Source organism: Salvia hispanica, chromosome 5 (genome assembly GCF_029641045.1).
Source record: "Salvia hispanica isolate PSC_SH4W2 chromosome 5, Shi_PSC_v1, whole genome shotgun sequence".
Classification (NCBI taxonomy): domain Eukaryota; kingdom Viridiplantae; phylum Streptophyta; class Magnoliopsida; order Lamiales; family Lamiaceae; genus Salvia; species Salvia hispanica.
In genome coordinates this window covers 5,291,516-5,309,004 of record NC_142696.1, presented here as the reverse complement: position 1 = coordinate 5,309,004, position 17,489 = coordinate 5,291,516, and the positions used below count along the sequence as shown (strand labels likewise).

The 17,489-nt window shown below is 35.4% G+C and overlaps 3 protein-coding genes across 3 annotated transcripts; 2 read left to right on the top strand and 1 right to left on the bottom strand.

The window, feature by feature from the left end:
• Positions 1-1,521: 1,521 nt before the first annotated feature.
• Positions 1,522-3,038, top strand: LOC125191278 (Carbohydrate-binding X8 domain superfamily protein). Its single transcript, XM_048088792.2, has 3 exons — positions 1,522-1,747; positions 2,058-2,681; positions 2,769-3,038. The coding sequence occupies exons 1-3, from the start codon at positions 1,684-1,686 to the stop codon at positions 2,798-2,800; spliced, it is 720 nt and encodes a 239-aa protein (XP_047944749.1). The 5' UTR covers positions 1,522-1,683; the 3' UTR covers positions 2,801-3,038.
• Positions 3,039-6,388: 3,350 nt separating this feature from the next.
• LOC125186258 (inosine-5'-monophosphate dehydrogenase 2) lies at positions 6,389-9,200 on the top strand. Its single transcript, XM_048082610.2, has 4 exons — positions 6,389-7,559; positions 7,648-7,827; positions 8,680-8,937; positions 9,031-9,200. Exons 1-4 carry the CDS (start codon positions 6,552-6,554, stop codon positions 9,100-9,102), a joined length of 1,518 nt encoding a protein of 505 aa, XP_047938567.1. The 5' UTR covers positions 6,389-6,551; the 3' UTR covers positions 9,103-9,200.
• Positions 9,201-9,532: 332 nt separating this feature from the next.
• On the bottom strand, positions 9,533-13,526 carry LOC125186259 (ALA-interacting subunit 3-like). The gene is made up of 8 exons (XM_048082612.2): positions 13,153-13,526; positions 12,090-12,148; positions 11,906-11,980; positions 11,702-11,815; positions 11,548-11,618; positions 10,840-11,140; positions 10,052-10,341; positions 9,533-9,782 (listed from the first exon to the last, which is right to left on the bottom strand). Exons 1-8 carry the CDS (start codon positions 13,229-13,231, stop codon positions 9,728-9,730), a joined length of 1,044 nt encoding a protein of 347 aa, XP_047938569.1. The 5' UTR covers positions 13,232-13,526; the 3' UTR covers positions 9,533-9,727.
• Between the last annotated feature and the right edge of the window lie 3,963 nt (positions 13,527-17,489).

Below are 17,489 nucleotides of genomic sequence, written 5' to 3'. Positions count from 1 at the left end.
CAACACTAAATTTGAAGTGAACACCAAAATTGAGTATCTACTGCAAAAAGGTTTTAAATATTGCATAATAATCCTTTATATTATTTGGAGGTAGTTGAATCAGCCGGCCATAATTTGTGTACTGGACTACTTGATAGTTTGAATCAAGCCGACACTCCTTGCAAATATTGAGTAGAGCTATTGATGTTGAGTAGAGATATGTTGGCGTGTGTTGTACTAGTGTATAGAAAATCTGATCACACACACACTTTCTATTTGAATTTACAAATATTTTTTTATAAGAAAAATAATTAAAAAGGAATTAGCGAACATATTATAATAAATTATGTTTTTTTAGCAAATAATAACTAATAAATTTACAAATATATGAATGAATATTGCTAAAAAATCTTCTTATTATTGTTTACCTTATTAATAACTACTCCCTCCGTCCCGCTTAAGATGACACGTTTTCCTTTTTAGTTTGTTCCAACTAAGAAGGCACATTTCCTTTTTTGGTAACTTTCTCTCTCCAGTTAATACACTCAACCATTTTTTCTCATTCCTATTAAAATATTCATCTTTTTTTATCTCTCTACTTTAATACTTACATCCACCTTCTCTCTCCAATTAAACACTTTAACTAGGGACGGATGTACATACTACATACAAGGGGCAAATGCTCCACCTCAAAAAAATTCATTAGTGCTATATTGATCATTATTTTTAAATTTTTTTTGAAATACCATTATAAATGCCCCTTCTAAAATCCTTAAAATGTCTTTGTATGGAATTTTGACCCACCTATACAGAATTTCTGGATCCGTCCCTGACTTTAACCAATAACTTCTAAAATCTCGTGCCGGCTAAGCAATGTGTCATCTTAGCCGGGACGGAGCGAGTAATAAATTTACAAATATAAGAAATTTTGTATACTTATATAATTTACATAATTAAAAATATTGTGGGACTAATATGTAATTTAAAATAAATATGTAGATATAATTGAAAAGGTATAAAAAGTATATAAATATGGAATATTCTTTTGGGTTGAATTTGGAGTAAATGATTATAGTAAAAATACTTTTTGGCGTGATCCATACTCAAAAATAGATTTGAATTTGGTGTAAATGGTTGGAGATGGCCTAAACTAAAGTGTTTCTTGTTAAATATAACTTGGGAATTTAAGCTGGAGGTTGCGGTTCAACATTCTTGTATTGAATTAATGTTTTATATCATAATAGTGATGTGCAAGTATTTTTAAAATTTTACTCCAAAAAATAAAAATGAACTAATTTATTCAAATTTTCTTTATTATGTTGGCGGAGCTTTAAACTAATTTAGTGGTAGAAAAAGTGGTTTGAGTAGAAAGCAAGCAATACGAAAAAGAGGTCGAAAAACAGCAACTTTGGAGTTATTTCCGATGTGAAGGCAAGCATATATGCCCCGCCGCGCCTCCACATTTCCCCGATCATATTATACAGAATACGTGATCTGTACAGTCCTCTCATAAAATATGCACTCTCACTCCACTACTTTATCCCCCACTCTTTTACATTTCTTCCGATTCACATCTCCCCCTTGTCTCACTATCCATACAACTCTGCGACTAAAGAATCATCTTTTTTCCCTTACAATTCACTCACTCTATATATCCAACCCCATTCCATTCATCCTTCTCCCTCGTGACCGCTTGCATTCGAAATGGCCAAATTCCCACCGCCGCTTCGCATTTTCTTACTCTGCTTTTGTTTTGCATCCATTTCCGGTATGTTTCCATCACTTAATTTTCCACTGCGTTAAAATGCTCTGTACTGTGCCTTAATTGTCATATTAGGCCAAGCGTCTTGTGTGACTATTTATATAGAAATTGTGTACAAAACTTAGTAATCTATAACAGCTATGATAATACAATCTGTTCTCCTTTCTTGTACATGACATCGCTAACACAATGTTGGTAAACCACGTAAATATGTGTCTCTTTACGTTTCGATTACTCAATTACTCTATTCCGTATTCTGTCATAACAACGTCCATATCTAAATTTAGTATTTTTTTCTTCCTTGAAACAAATTCAGATGGCGCAAGAATACCTCATTCCTTGAAAAAATTAGACTCATCAAACACTGACCCATACGTTAGCTCCCCATTCTCATTGCCACCATATGAATCCCTTCCTCCATTCCCTTCTCCCGAAAACACCCCTCCATATTGCGTATACCCACCCACCACCCCCATGCCCCCCACATTCCCCACCCCACCATCCATACTACCCCCATCCCCACCCTACTACGAGCCTACCCCGCCTTATTACGAGCCTACACCCCCTTACTACGAGCCTAGCCCGCCAAGCTACGTGCCCCTCCCGCCACCCACGGGATCCGTTCCGAGCCCAAAGTTCCTGCCTCCCATCGTGTTCCCGCCGCCGGCAGTGCCGCCGCCGCCTCGACGCACGCCTGTGACGGCCATGTGGTGCGTTGCGAAGGCGGCGGTGCCGGACCCGATTATACAAGAGGCCATGGACTACGCGTGCGGGTCTGGAGCTGATTGCGACCAGATTCAGCCGAGCGGGTCGTGCTTCATGCCCAACACACTGTTTGCGCACGCATCCTACGCATTCAACAGCTATTGGCAGAGGAGTAAGGTGGCCGGAGGCAGATGTGATTTTGGAGGAACCGCCATACTTGTCACCGTTGATCCCAGTAAGCAAGCTGCTGCTTTTACGGTTTACTCACTTCCTTAACAAGCCTCTTTTCATTTAATTTCTACTCTTCTTTCCTCTGCTGCAGGTTATGATGGATGCCATTTTCTCTACTTCTAAGCTTGCTGATGCTGACATGTTGCATACATTTTGTGATATTCATTTTTGGATATTGTTTTGAGGTAGATTAGGTGGGGGCCTCATGCTGTTAGTCCAGATGAAAACTTAGCTGTTTTTTCTACTTAATTCGCATTAATTTGTTTTGTTAATCTCTTATTTAATTTTATGAATAATTATCGATGATAGTACTATATAATTGTACCAAATGATTACTAAATTTTAATTTATTTCAAACTCAGTACGGAATGTTAATTTATACGTATTATTTGGTGTTTATTAATTAAATGTCATCTTATCATTTCTATTTAAGTTAAAACTTACTCCTCTCGTCCTATTCTATGCTACTCGTACTTTTCTTTTTGAATCATAGGTTAAAGATTGAGTAATTAGTGTTATTAGATTAGTATAATAAGAAAACACTTCAAATAAAAATAGTGCAATTAGTTTGGAATGAGACAAAAAGAAAGTGCAAGTAACATCAGACAAAGATAGTAGTACTACTATTAAACAATATCGATTGACCGCATCTTCAATCTTGGTAAAGTTTAAAGACTTTTAATCTTCTCTTACTAAATTTCAATCCTTTTTCAAAGTCGCTCCAATTCTACGTGATCAAGTTGCCTACAGACCGCACCAAAATTTAAAAGGTAAACTTGTTTCGGATCAACCAAATCAATCTTAAGGAGAGGATTATCGAAGCCATTTCCTCTGTCCCATCCATCCATTGCAAAGGAGATCGAATACTTCACAAAATAGTACTAGTAGCATCACACCTCGATTTCTTTCAGTAGCAGGCGGATAGAGTACATAAAATTTTGCACTCCTAGTTAAGATATGTAATTTCTATAAAGTATTTATTTTTGTTTTTCATATTTTGTATACTAATTTAGTAGTATGTTTATTCTATTATTATTATTATTATTATTATTATTATTATTATTATTATTATTATTATTATTATTATTATTATTATTATTATTATTATTATTGTTGTTGTTGTTATTTTTGTTTTGTGTAATATAGTAGTACCCTATTTGTCCGCGATTAAAAGACGCATTTTGTGGAAAGATGCAATTTTTTTTCAATTTCTGCAAATGAGCCTAGCCCACCAAGCTATATCAGACCTATCCGGATCATATCACCGTTGAGTAAATCCTATGAGAGTGAACTGCATAAAAGATCCCTAACTTTTCGGTTTGTAACACTAGAGAATCCTAACAAAAAAAATCTCATCATAGGTATCTAACAAAATACATAATCACAAACCTTGTGATTTTTGTCAATTTTCTGATGAAAATACCCAAATGAGTTGAAGGGCATGCAATTCAGTCTAATTATCCCCCAAACCTGCACAACCCCTACCTGTCAATACTACACTATCTATAAGTGATTTGTTAAATCATAGAGAATTTTGTTCCCACTTTTCTATGATGAGTACCTGCAACTATATTATCTCTCCCTCTCTATTGATTAATGTTTTTTGGCTTGGATATAAATGCCCGACGAAAATATAGCAAACTTTTAGAAACAAAGGAATAAGTACAAGTTAGTACGCTATAGATTCTTCAAGAATGAATGGGTAAAGTGTGCAACACTCCATAATTTAATTATTAAATTTTCTTGTTTTATCTATTGCTACAACAATTGAAATAATTAACACTTTTTTGCAGCGATTGTTTTACTAATTGTAATTTAATTTTGGACTTTGATACAAAATAGAAGTTCAATAATGGAAAATTCTATAGACTCGAACGCGGTTATTACAGCTTATATAACCAATAAAAATGCTAAATTACAATAAAGTTAAAGAAGTCACTGCCAAATTATTCATTAGGGTAGGCCATTATGAAATTTAAACAACATACGACAAATACAATAACCAACTGAACGACTCTTGAATGAATTTAACTTTAATCCGTGAATGAAATAACCAACTGATCGATTTCCAATAATATTCAATATTTGATAGCCAAAATAGAAATAGTGTGGAAAATAACACTCTCTCCGTCCCAAAGATATTAGAGCCCTTTCTTTTGAGCACATGAATTTAGTAGATATTGTTTAGTGGTGTAAGTGGAGTTGGTAGTAAAAGAAATTTTTACCATAAATAAAAATGACTCAAATATGTTGGGACACCCCAAAAAAGAATAAGGGTCTAATATCTTGGGACGGAAGTATAACGCATAATTGATTCATTAAAAATACGAAAAAATTCTGATAAGAAAATATAATTTGAAAAAGTAGTCAGTCATTGTTCAACTTAAGCTTCTTAGCGAGCTTCTCCTTGAGTACGGTCAACATGAAGTTGTGAAGTTCAAGGGCGGCCTCGAAAATCACCGACTCATATTTAGCCAGCAGATCGAAGTAATCTCGGGCAAACATATCATGATTGATGGTGTCAGCAGCCTCAGAAATTCTATCAAGAATCGAGTTGGATGGGAGCAGCGAAGCACGACAGAGTTCTCCGTAGCCGCTTTACTCTCCATAGAAAGAGGAAGAGACGAGTCGGTTTGGGGCAGCGAAGCACTAGTAGTAGAGTTCTCCATAACCGCCTTACTCTCCATAGGAAAGAGGTAGAAATTGAATGAGGAGTGAAAACCTTGAAATGGAGTGGAGTGAGATGAGAGAGCGAAAAGAGTGAAAGTGAATTGGAGGGAAGAGAAAGAGAAGACATGACATTTTGGGTCATATCATTAGTAGGGTGTCTGCATGTTGCAGAGCATGCTGGACGAGAATGCTGGAGCAATTGGACGAGAAAGAGAAAGAGAAGACATGACATTTTGGACGAGAATGCCCTTTAAGGGCCTAAGGGTGTTATCGTCCGAAAAAACGTGGTTTGTAATTGTATGTTTTGTTAGACCACTGTGGTGAGTTTTTTTTTTTTTTGTTAGGAGTCTCCGGTGCAACAAGTCAAAATGTTAGGATCCTTTTATGCCGTTCACTCTATGAAGTACTACAAGCTAATTACTATATATTAAATTAAAATAAATATGGTAACTTGTCATACTAATTTAAATTTAATCCAAATCAAAATCTTCTTGATTAATCTAATATACCTAAATAATTAGATATTTTAATAAAAAAACCTCACTTATTTTGTGGTTATCCTCTTATATTTTAGGAGTAATTACAATTTACAATACAAAATGTTTCATCAATGTTTCAATTACGTATAAAATGTTTTAAGTTAATAAATATCATAAAAAAATTTGATTAATATTTCAAATTAGTACATTCCGTCTAAAAATCACTAACATCCTTATTTTTTTTTATTTTTTTCTAAAATTATGCCGTAAAAAATATGATATTATTTTTTTAAATAATACCTTATGCATTTTCATATGGGCATTTTATCAAGCAATGAAATCACATTTAACTTTCAGCTAATATTTGTAGCTAATTTTACAGTCGAAAAGATGAAAAATAAAAAAAAATAATAATGTTAATGATTTTTAGACGAAATGTACTAATTTAAACACTAATTTAGGATATTTATTAAATTAAAATATTTTATACTCAGTTGAAACGTCCGTCAAACTTTTTGTATGTAAGGTATAATTATCCCTATATTTTAACTATAATAATTATCGTCTGCAATTTTTTTCTCTCCTGTTCCGTTTAAGCAGCATCCTCTGCAACTAGTGTACCCTACTTCTCCACCGCGCCGCTGCTTCTCCGAGCAGCGACCGCATGTTCAACTCCCCAACGCTCATACTGTAAAATATAAAGTTGAAGAGTAGATTCCTCTGAAATGGACGGCGCGCAACTCATCGATGATGGATTTCCGGCCTCAAAGCTGTTCAACCAGGGATACTCCTACACATACGACGACGTCATCTTCCTCCCCCACTACATCGACTTCCCCACCGACGCCGTTTCTCTCTCCACCAAGCTCAGCCGCCGTGTCGCCCTAGCTATACCATGTGTCTCTTCTCCAATGGACACGGTCACTGAATCTTCCATGGCCACCGCCATGGCTTCACTTGGAGGTATTGGTATCGTACACTATAACACCCCCACTTCTAATCAGGCTTCGCTAATTCGCCAAGCTAAATCGCATAAAATTCCTTTTAGCTATGAGCTTGTATTTAAGTCTCCGTCGGATTCAATTTTGTCCGCCGACGAGTTCTGCTCCGCTCCCTGCATTTTCGTTACCGAGTCAGGGAGCCAGAGGTCGAAATTTTTAGGTTTTGTGAAGAAATCTGATTGGGATAAATCGGATGATAAGGAAGCTAGGGTTTCTGAGTACATGACGAAGTCATCGATTACTGTCCCAACTAGTTATAGCTTTGAGGATATTGCGGGATATTTGGCCAAGGATAACACTGAATTTGTGCCATTGGCGAGGGATAACGGGGAAGGGGTAGGAGAAATTGTTAACTTAGTTACTAGTGAAGATGTGGAGAGGATTAAGGGGTTCCCGAAGCTGGGGCTGCCGTCATTGGCGCCTGACGGGAGTTTCTTGGTGGGGGCTGCAGTCGGGACTCGAGAGTCGGACAAGGAGAGGTTAGAGCACCTGGTGAAGGCCGGGATTAATGTGGTGGTTCTTGATAGTTCTCAAGGAAATTCAATCTATCAGATTGAGATGATCAAGCATGTGAAGAACAAGTATCCTGAGCTGGATGTGATTGGTGGGAATGTTGTGACGGCCTATCAGGCGCAGAACTTGATTCAGACAGGGGTGGATGGATTGAGAGTTGGTATGGGGTCGGGTTCCATTTGCACCACTCAAGAAGTATGTGCGGTTGGGCGTGGACAGGTAATTCATAAGTTCGCTGTGTTGTTATCTGATTACTAGTGTTGTCAAAATCTAGCATTTCTTAATTTGTGATGTTTTGAATTTTCAGGCAACAGCAGTTTATAAGGTTGCATCAATTGCGGCTGCGAGTTCTGTGCCTGTAATTGCCGATGGTGGAATATCAAACTCGGGGCACATTGTGAAAGCTTTAACCTTAGGGGCATCAACTGTGATGATGGGTAGCTTTTTAGCTGGAAGTAATGAAGCTCCTGGTATTTACGAATATCAGGTAAAGCTAAAAGCTGCTTTAAAATTACTACTTAATTTAACTAATACTATATTGCAAGGTTTATTTTGAAGTTTCATTGAATGTTTGATGAACTTGTTTGTGACTAACATGAAGCTATTGTTAGTGGGTTTTTCTTGCATTTGTGGATAGCTTTGTTTCATTTATTTTATGTTTGGTTGCAAATCTAATTATTTGAAAGTGTGAGGTTACAGGTGTTTGGTTTGGAAATCTATTGAGAGACATTGTTGCTTATGACTTATTTAACCCTTTTCAAGATTTTAATTCACCACTCTTTCCCCCATTGCTGTGAAAATAATCGCTCTCTGCACTCATTTTTAAGCCTCTGTTTAATTCTCTCTACACACTCACGCCTAAAATACACACACACACATTGTGCGTTTTCTTGCCTGTTGGGCTGGAAATCTGCAGCTGAAAATTACTTATTTTAACTTAATATTTTCGTGGTTTATTGTGAAGTTTCAATGTTGATACGAGTTGCAATGCATCTGCACGGGATTACTTACACATGCTCTTGCACATATTTATCATATACAGTGATTTGTATATATCGATGCATATCATATACCTAGTATATACTATATAAGGAGTAATATAGTATGTAAGAATATGTTTCTGAATGGCTTAACAGAGATATTAGGCCACGAGAAGGCTTGCTTATGTAGACATGGCATCCATACAAGCTAATCTTGATCTCATTTCTCTGTGATTTAGTTCTATCTTTATAAAACGCTAAGCTTAAAACATATATCAACATGATTTTTAGGAAAACTTGTTCTTACTAATCTGGATGATAAATCATTAAGTGGAGATCCTGTTCTCGTTTGTATTTAGAGTGGTCGGCGAGTGAAAAAATACAGAGGTATGGGATCCCTTGAAGCAATGACGAAAGGGAGTGATTCCCGATACTTAGGTGATACAGCAAAGCTGAAAATAGCTCAGGGTGTAGTTGGAGCAGTGGCTGATAAAGGGTCTGTGCTGAAGTTCATACCCTACACAATGCAAGCTGTGAAACAGGGATTCCAGGATCTTGGTGCCTCCTCCCTACAGTCCGCTAATGACCTCCTGCAGTCCGGCGTGCTAAGGCTAGAGGTTAGCATATAGTCCTTGTCCCCTCTATTTTTCTCAAAACTTTCATATTTATGAATATGTAAAATGAATGATTTGTTCAACTTACTGCTACAGGTAAGAACTGGGGCAGCCCAAGTTGAAGGCGGGATCCATGGGTTGGTCTCTTATGAGAAGAAATCCTTTTAAATTTTGATCTGACATCCAATGCCAAACTTGTAACGTACCATCACGTTTATCTGTTACTTTGAAAGATGTTTTATTTAAAGGTTGTTACTTGCGCATCAGCTTCATACTTGTCGAATAGATCATCTCTTGCCTTGGTTTTCCATGTCTAAAATGCTTTCATTTTCTTTGTACTTCGTTGCAAAAAATGATGGCAAGCAGCAATTAGTTGAAAATCATACATTTTTGTCTTAAAAAGTCCTACATATTTGGGGGTGGAATCCTCGAAGAATGGGTTGATGAATTAACCGCATTAATTGCTCTCGTGTTAGAAAACCAAAATGTAACACATTTTGGTCTTCTAGTATATACTACCAAGCATGTTACATAGACTCACTTGTATGAAGTTATAGTATAGGGGTCTCGGCTGTAATCCTTCTTCGACATATGTAGATGGAATAAACAAGACAATCGATAAATAGAATTGGGTAGATTTACATGACTAGCATAAATTCAACTCATACAACGTATATGCATCAAATGTTCCAAACGGCTCTTATCCAGGTTTATACACACATCTTGCCCAAAGCTAACTGGTCTAGAGATCCAAGGCTCTATCAGATTTTGATAGCAAATATCAGCTATAACTTTAGTGACCGCTCGGGTTCCGGTTCCATGACAAATAAGAAGGATCTCCAAGTTGCCTGAAACATATAGATCAATGTGAAATGGAAGAATGATAAAGAAATGGATATTGGAGAAGTTCAACAACAATGTCTAAAAAATCATAACTACCATGCAAAAATGAGCAGACATGTTATATGCTCATACAGGAATTATGAACCTCCTTGATAGATCACTTACTTGAATGAAATATAAATAACAAAAAAATCGCATCACGTTTGTATGATACTACAATTAATGCAGATAGGGCAGATGTTATGATTATCACAGATAGGGCAGAAGATCACACCTTGGTTTAATTAGATAAATAAGTAGGAAAACCAAGGCCAGGAAAAAGCATAGTCCACCAACAGTGAGATATGCAATACCAACAAAATCATTCTTTCCCCCTAGCCAGCTTGTGGTAGAAAGAACTAGTTTCTTCTTGCCACTGAAACTGTAAGTATTGTAATTGTTCTCCAATGTCACGTTTATGAGCTCATCACGTTGAAGATCAACTTCTATTTTCCCATACAATTTCCTGAAAGTAGGAAGTGCAGCAGTTCGCATCCAAACAATGAGGTCCTCCTGCTCGCTCAACTGTAACATGGCATCACATTCACAAGAGAGATCAGTCAAAAGCAATTGAAACCAAAGTCTCTAGGAAGCAGTAACAAACTCTGATAGTAAAAAAGTGTTGGTGATATTATGGTGAGAAATCAAGATCTCGGTACATTGTATTACAAACCAACACAAGATAGACTACATATTGAGGACTACTTTTGTAAGATACAGATTTTGTAATTTGGAAGATGACGAGGATAGGAGAAATAACTTATTTTGGGATTGCAAAAACATTTTAATGGCATTATGTCTACCTGAAAACTGTGCCGTTGATAAAAGAATTAACAGTTTAATGAGTTGCACATCTGATATGTTTTCATATAATTATTGAGCAGTCAAAAGGAAAAGAAGTACAAAAAGAATAATTGTAATTACAAGCAAGATGGATGTAATATTCTCAACTTAAATGCAGGATGAGCCATTTTTGGTATATGCATTAAAGTTACATGCTAATGTAAAAGATGAGAAGCTTACTGATATATTTGGATTAAGAGTGGCCCCACCTTTCAGGGTTCCATTCTGAAAATTTCTTGGGAATACATCTTTACCAAATTTGTGTTCCCTATCACTCTTCCACGAGATTCCTCTCTTGTTCACATTAAGTTGTTGGTTATTTCGAGTAAATTCATAAGTATCATTAAACAGACTCCATGCTATAAGACCGCAGGGAACAATAGGCGCCCTATCAGGTGTGGTGTCCTCAGGCTTACAGGCATCTGTCTCCTGCAGACTTCCATTATTCCTCAGCTGCTGATCACTTCGGCTCTTCACATATCTATCAAATCCATTGAAGCATTATTTATAAGCATTACAGGCACCAATGATGACAGAGTGACAAGTAAATATCAAATTATAGGACCACTGAGGATAATGGATGGCATCTTGTTTCATATCACATTACGAAAACGGATGTAAAATTTAAAGGAAGTTTGTTTGGCGTTATAAGGTGTTTTAAACAGCTTATTTATGCATTTATCAAGAGCTTTTATTCTCTTAAAATTTGTCTGGTAACTTTTGAAATAAAAATCTTATATGCAAATCCTATAGCTCCATTTAAATGTCACTCCGACGAAGAAACCACAGCAAAACCATTCTGCCAAAGGTGACCAAATGGTAGAGAATCAATGGAAATCACATATGTAGCGAGAAATTGGCACACAATAGGGATAACACACTATATACCTCCGATGGTTTTGATAGAAATTGTCGAGCTGGTAATATACATAAATCGGCTGCTTCATATTCTTTGGAACCTGAAATAAATTGATGGAATAGTCAAACCATGATCTTTTGTGTTTCATATGGAAAAACAATGCATGCTGAAGAGTGGACTCACCCTGAGAGTTCTTTGGCAAATTTTGCTTTGATTGCTTTGAATAAATCCAACCTTGTCATTTCTCGAAGTTTGGGGAATACAATCCGTTTCATACCGATCAACAATTTCTACAACCTGCCAAACATAAGGAATTTTGTCAGTAAAGCATACTGAAATGAAGTGATGGACAATATAAAAATAAATTACTGTGAATTTGAAGCATACATCTCGAGAGGCAAAGAGGGATACGGCACCAATGGGAATAAAGATAACACTAACAAGCAAGAATGTTCCGATCACCTGCATCCAAGAGTAAAAGGAGGAGAAAGGCCATCCGCCATTATTAGAAAAATATTCTATATATGCAGACAATATCAAAAGAATGTGCAGCAAAACCAGAAGCATTTACCCATTTAGGAGTAAGTATCGGTTTGCATGCTGGAAGCTCCTGTTGAGTAAACCTTGAATCTGAAGAAACAATTATTAGACAAACCCACTTAAAGTCGAACTAAAGCTCGTTGCCAGATGGTTGTAACTTGTAAGAACTGGTTTTACACATTCGGAAATGCTCAAATAAAAGAATGGTTAATAACATGAGACTAGAAAATACATAAATATCATTAATGAACACGAAAAACACATAAACAGGGAGCAGATAAGTGGATATGAAAATCAAATCACACCTGCATTAGTATTGATCACTTTAAGAATAATGAGGGAATAAACATGAGAGACTGAGAACGAAACCCATTAACCATGCTAAACTCGATCAGGAAACCATCATCTAATCTTATTAGGAAAAAAATCTATTAGTTTTAGGAAAGTTTTATGGGAAACAAAGACCATATTATTATGAAATGCTAACATGCATTAATTCATGAAAAGAACCATGTTGTTAATAGGAAACTTTATTCATTTGCTTCTTTCCCAAATGCCCCTCCACAACTTGGATCCTAGAAGCAATTAGCAATGTGTATCACAGAGAAGTCCTCAGATATGGCCTTTTTGTTCCATCTAAAGTCCCTAAAAGGATCTGGAACTATATCTTGGGGGCTGGGGCGAGGGAGAATCCTAAGAATCAGATTCACTGTGAAAACTAAACAATGAAGAAGCCGTTGACATCTGCATTTGCTAGGAATCGAGATCACATCTTAACTTATCCCTTCTTCAGCCCATAAACATGTGACTCAACTGAATGATTTTTGATGTATTTCAATATCACTGAAGACAAATAACATCTGGAAATTTAACATAGCTTGACAAGTCATAATTGAATTCAAAATGAAATGATGTGTATACATGCCATGAGTCGAGAAACAAGACAAAACCCCTTTACTCTTTGAATTCTGGAAATCAAAGACTAAAAACCTAATAACAGATAAACCCTATACGTCTTACATTCAATAAACAGATAAGTCAACATACATTATCCAATTAAAACAGAAGAAGGTGTAGTAGGTAAAGAAATATACACTTTGGACGCTTGGAATTCCTTCTAGGTGCAGTCGAATCGGCCGATCCAGCTCCTGCAGCGCTTGACGACGCGTTCATCACTTCACAAGAGTCTTTCTTCTCTACTTTTAAGTCGCAAAGATTAAAAGAAGAAGAGATTTGAAGAAAAGAATGGAAAATGTTGGAATTTGGAAAGTGAAAAAAAAATTAAAATCAAAGAAGGGGTTTGGGGAAGATAATTAAAGAAGATTAGGCGATCATAGAGAGGGTGGGGGATATTCGGGGGAAGCTGCTGCTGTGTTATTATTGGAACACACTTTCTTCCTCTTTGACTTTGAAAATTCTTCCTCACGGTAGAAAGAGAGAAAATATTCACAGACGCACAGCTAGAAAATTCCGCGATGCGTCTTTTTCGTAAATGGGGACGGCAAGCTCGTCTTGGCTCTCTAGTCAAGATGGCGACTGCAAGAGAAAGCGTTGATGGACATAGAAAGTCAAATTTGAGGAACGCCCTTTATTTGGTAATCATCGACAAGGTTGTAATTACATTTAATAACGATTGTTTAGTTGAGGGAATGCTATGGCACACGCCAATTAAAGCAAGTTCAAATGTCGATATGGATTTGCGAACTCTCTTGCGAACTCTCTCCACAAATGAGAGCACCTCCAACCATTCCATTAAACTCAAACCTATTTTAGTGTAAATGTCACACTAAATATTGATTTTACTCCAACTATTTACACTAAACTCAAACTTAAAAGAATATTCTCTAAATTATGTCCTTTTTACTCATAAAATTTGAAAATTTTTTAGGTTTTGGTTTAATGTAAACCTAAAGATAGGTATTTTTTTCTCAAAAACAAAAAAAATGAGATTGATTTTTGAGTACTGTTGAAGCTAAATACCTATCCTATTTTAGGTTTTAGAGTACCTTTGAAGATGGTCTGAGTGAAATAGCTATTCGTGTAAAAGCCATTAAATGTCCTACTACAAGTTAAGGGATCACAAACTTTCATTAAAAATTTTATAAGTATCATAAACTTTATTGAAAATCAAAGCAAAAAAATATCCCGAAACTTAGATACTATTGATTTTTTGAAGACAGTATTGAAATAGTACAAAATAGAATAATCGATACTTTGATGCAATGAAGCTAAAATTGTCGGAGAAGGTCAAGTTTGTGATTTCAAGACTGAAGATATGATATAATAGTAGTATATTACTATAACATTTTGAAATTTGATTTTTTTCAAACTATTCTTGCGTAGCGTCGATAAATTCGTATTTTTCGTGAGTTTAGAGGTTAATTTAGCCTGATCAACTTGGTTTTTGGACTAGTTTTATTTGTTTTTATCTAATTATATATCAATTGGTTATTTTGATGAAGAAACCTTTTGCCTAAATCCCATAAACAAATTTTTTATCATGATTTGATAGATTAAACAATTTTTGTGCTATCGGCCCCTAATAAAACTTCTCATTTTCTAAAGAACTTTGCGTGCATATCTTGTGTTTAATCAGAGTCCTTTGGTGAAAGTTAAGTCAATTTTATGAAAATTGCACAAGTTGTTTACATGTGAAAACTACATATGCGATTTCTACCGAATGTCAATATTCAAATCCTTCTCCAACATGTATTGGGAATCCATATTAGTATCTTTTGACATATTCCAACAATATCATTCATTGTTATTTCGTGGTCAATAATCTGCTAAAAACTTGAACGAGATCAATAGATATAAATGAAAATAAGCAAAATTCCCTCTGAATAGAAATAATTGAAAATCATCTTCCTCAATAAGTAAGGCCAATGATTCAAGAAATTATGGGTCATACCTCTATTAATATCCTATAAAACATGAACTAAATTAAATGATTAAATTACTGGAGAAATCATAACAAGAGTCCTGTCCAAACCTCTTGGGACTCAGGATCTGAAAAATTAAGGATAATAATAAAAGGAAGAATGAAGACGGCGCATAGCACACAACATACATTATTCGCCTCATACATTATTCACACATACACACCAATATTTCACTTCTCTAAACAAAACATGTTTTTTTTCAGTATCTTTATAAGTTCTAGTCTAGATTCTTAAAAGTGTAAAGGCCAAATATGGTCCTTAATATATGACCGTTTTATCAATTTGGTCCTTAACATTATCATTTTGATTTTTTGGTCCCTCACAAATAAACTCGGACCCAAATCGGCCCTCACTGAACACAACCGTCAAAAAATAGACGGTGATTGCAATTTGACTATATTAAATTACTAATGGTAATTAATTATACCTAATTATAATTCTTAATTCCTATTAAATTACAAATTATTTATTTCATTTTGCAACTGATACTATCTTTTTTCCAATTTTGCTAATAGGAAAAGAATTATAATTAGGTATAACTAATTACCATTGGTAATTTAATATAGTCAAATTGCGGTCATAGTCTATTTTTTGACGGTTCTATTAAGTGAGGACCGATTCGGATCCGAGTTTATTTGTGAGGGACCAAATAATCAAAAAGATAATGTTAAGGACCAAATTGATAAAACGGTCATATGTTAGGGACCACATCTGGCCTTTACTCTTCTTAAAATTTAATTATTCATTCAAAAACTAAGAATTAATTTTGTGCGAAATATGTCACAATATTTAAAGTTGAATTGAAAATTCTACATACGGCTAAGTGCAAGTCATCTTCTAATCAATCGAGATCAATCTAAGGTGTGTAAGTTTTAATTAATTGTTCTCCCTTAGAAATCATGTGCAATGTTTATTTCTATGTATGTACGATTGCAATCTAGCTTGTTGTAGGATTTAATTAAATGAATGCGTATTGAATTTTAATTCTTTATTTCTATATAGGCCTAGGGAAACTATGATGTCAAGGGGATATGGTTGTAAAACCGGCATGGGTGTCAAGTATACCCGAAGCTGACCCGATACATCTTCATGTTATCATGTATCAAGTACCCAATACCCCCATTTATAAATCTGGATAAAATGATTTGGTGTGTGTTGTGTATCGATACATCTTCATGTTATCATGTATCAAATACCCAGTACCCCCTTTATAAATCTGGATTAAATGATTTGGTGTGTGTTGTGTATCGAGTATACCCAACTTTAAAAGGGTAGCCAAGGTACAAACATAGTGGCTCCTTGGCAATTGGAGCTTCAACGATTTAACTCTTTACTCGATCTTTAATAGCTGGACCTGAAGGAATACCATGGTTCACTCATTTGGTTCACTCATTTGTCAATTAAAACTAAAACAATTACAAAAATCTCATTAAAAAACTCTTAGTGCAACCACTAGGCTTCATCATCTTTGTTAATGACAGCTTTTGGTATCTTATTTCTTCTCTTCTTCGAACCCACTTCATATATTTTGATTTTTTCTTACCTAAAGATCCGAAACATGCTGCATAAATATAGGTTTGAAAGTGCTCATTCAAGTTGTAGAAGATTGCCAAAAATGAATATTCACGAGAGATGAACTCAAATACCGAAGCTACTCGAGTTAATAGGGAAATGCTAAAATGACAACGCTATTTTGGGTGACACCGTACCACCAATCTGAGGCGTTAGATTTGGCAAGAGATGCAATTTTAAAGTGACACTTGGCAGACTCAATTTTCTTAAAAAATTAATTTAAAAAATGCAAAAGGCTATAACTGGGAATAACAATTCCAGCCGTTTCTCTCTTCACGCCAATTACGGTCTTTCTCTTCCTTCTCTCTTTCTTCTATTTTCAGCATTAATCTATCAAATCTTTAGCCAAAAACTGCCACCGCTATATTCAGTCTCTGCAATTCTTTTTATCTTCTGTGCCATTTGCATTCTGTTCTCCGTGATTTTTTCTTCAATCTTCAGTCAGTAGTCAATCCATGGAGAAGAAGTTCCTGCCGATATTCATTTCACTAATTTTGAAGATGGTTAGTGTATTCACAGTTTATTGGTTTTCGATTTGTGATTATTTTTATGCAATCGTATAGTTGTGAATTTTTTATACCTGAACTCAATTCACGAATTTGATATGTGGACTACCGAATATGCATCTTCCTAGTTGAACTCGTAAATGAAATTTATGAATTTGTCAGGGAGTTCACGAATTTGATGAAGTTTATGAATTTGTCATCAAATTCACGAATTTGATTTGTTATGCTATATTGCTTGGCTAAGCATGTTGTGTTGCTTAGTTATGCCTGATTGCTTGATTAAGCATGTTGTGTTGCTTAGTTAAAAATTTCGTTGCTTGGTTAAATATGGTGGGTTGCTTAATTGTTGGGCTCCATTTGCATTTGATTGTTGTTAAAATATCCTTGCTTGCTTTCCTAAAATTAGTACTA

Coding starts and splice junctions, on each gene's coding strand:
- LOC125191278 (XM_048088792.2), top strand. CDS start 1,684: ATGGCCAAATTCCCACCGCCGCTTCGCATTTTCTTACTCTGCTTTTGT. Junction 1,748..2,057: donor TTGTTTTGCATCCATTTCCG/GTATGTTTCCAT, acceptor AAACAAATTCAG/ATGGCGCAAGAATACCTCAT. Junction 2,682..2,768: donor ACTTGTCACCGTTGATCCCA/GTAAGCAAGCTG, acceptor CCTCTGCTGCAG/GTTATGATGGATGCCATTTT.
- LOC125186258 (XM_048082610.2), top strand. CDS start 6,552: ATGGACGGCGCGCAACTCATCGATGATGGATTTCCGGCCTCAAAGCTG. Junction 7,560..7,647: donor GTGCGGTTGGGCGTGGACAG/GTAATTCATAAG, acceptor TTGAATTTTCAG/GCAACAGCAGTTTATAAGGT. Junction 7,828..8,679: donor CTGGTATTTACGAATATCAG/GTAAAGCTAAAA, acceptor GTTTGTATTTAG/AGTGGTCGGCGAGTGAAAAA.
- LOC125186259 (XM_048082612.2), bottom strand. CDS start 13,231: ATGAACGCGTCGTCAAGCGCTGCAGGAGCTGGATCGGCCGATTCGACT. Junction 12,149..13,152: donor GAATTCCAAGCGTCCAAAGT/GTATATTTCTTT, acceptor TTGTTTCTTCAG/ATTCAAGGTTTACTCAACAG. Junction 11,619..11,701: donor TTTGCCAAAGAACTCTCAGG/GTGAGTCCACTC, acceptor AATTTATTTCAG/GTTCCAAAGAATATGAAGCA.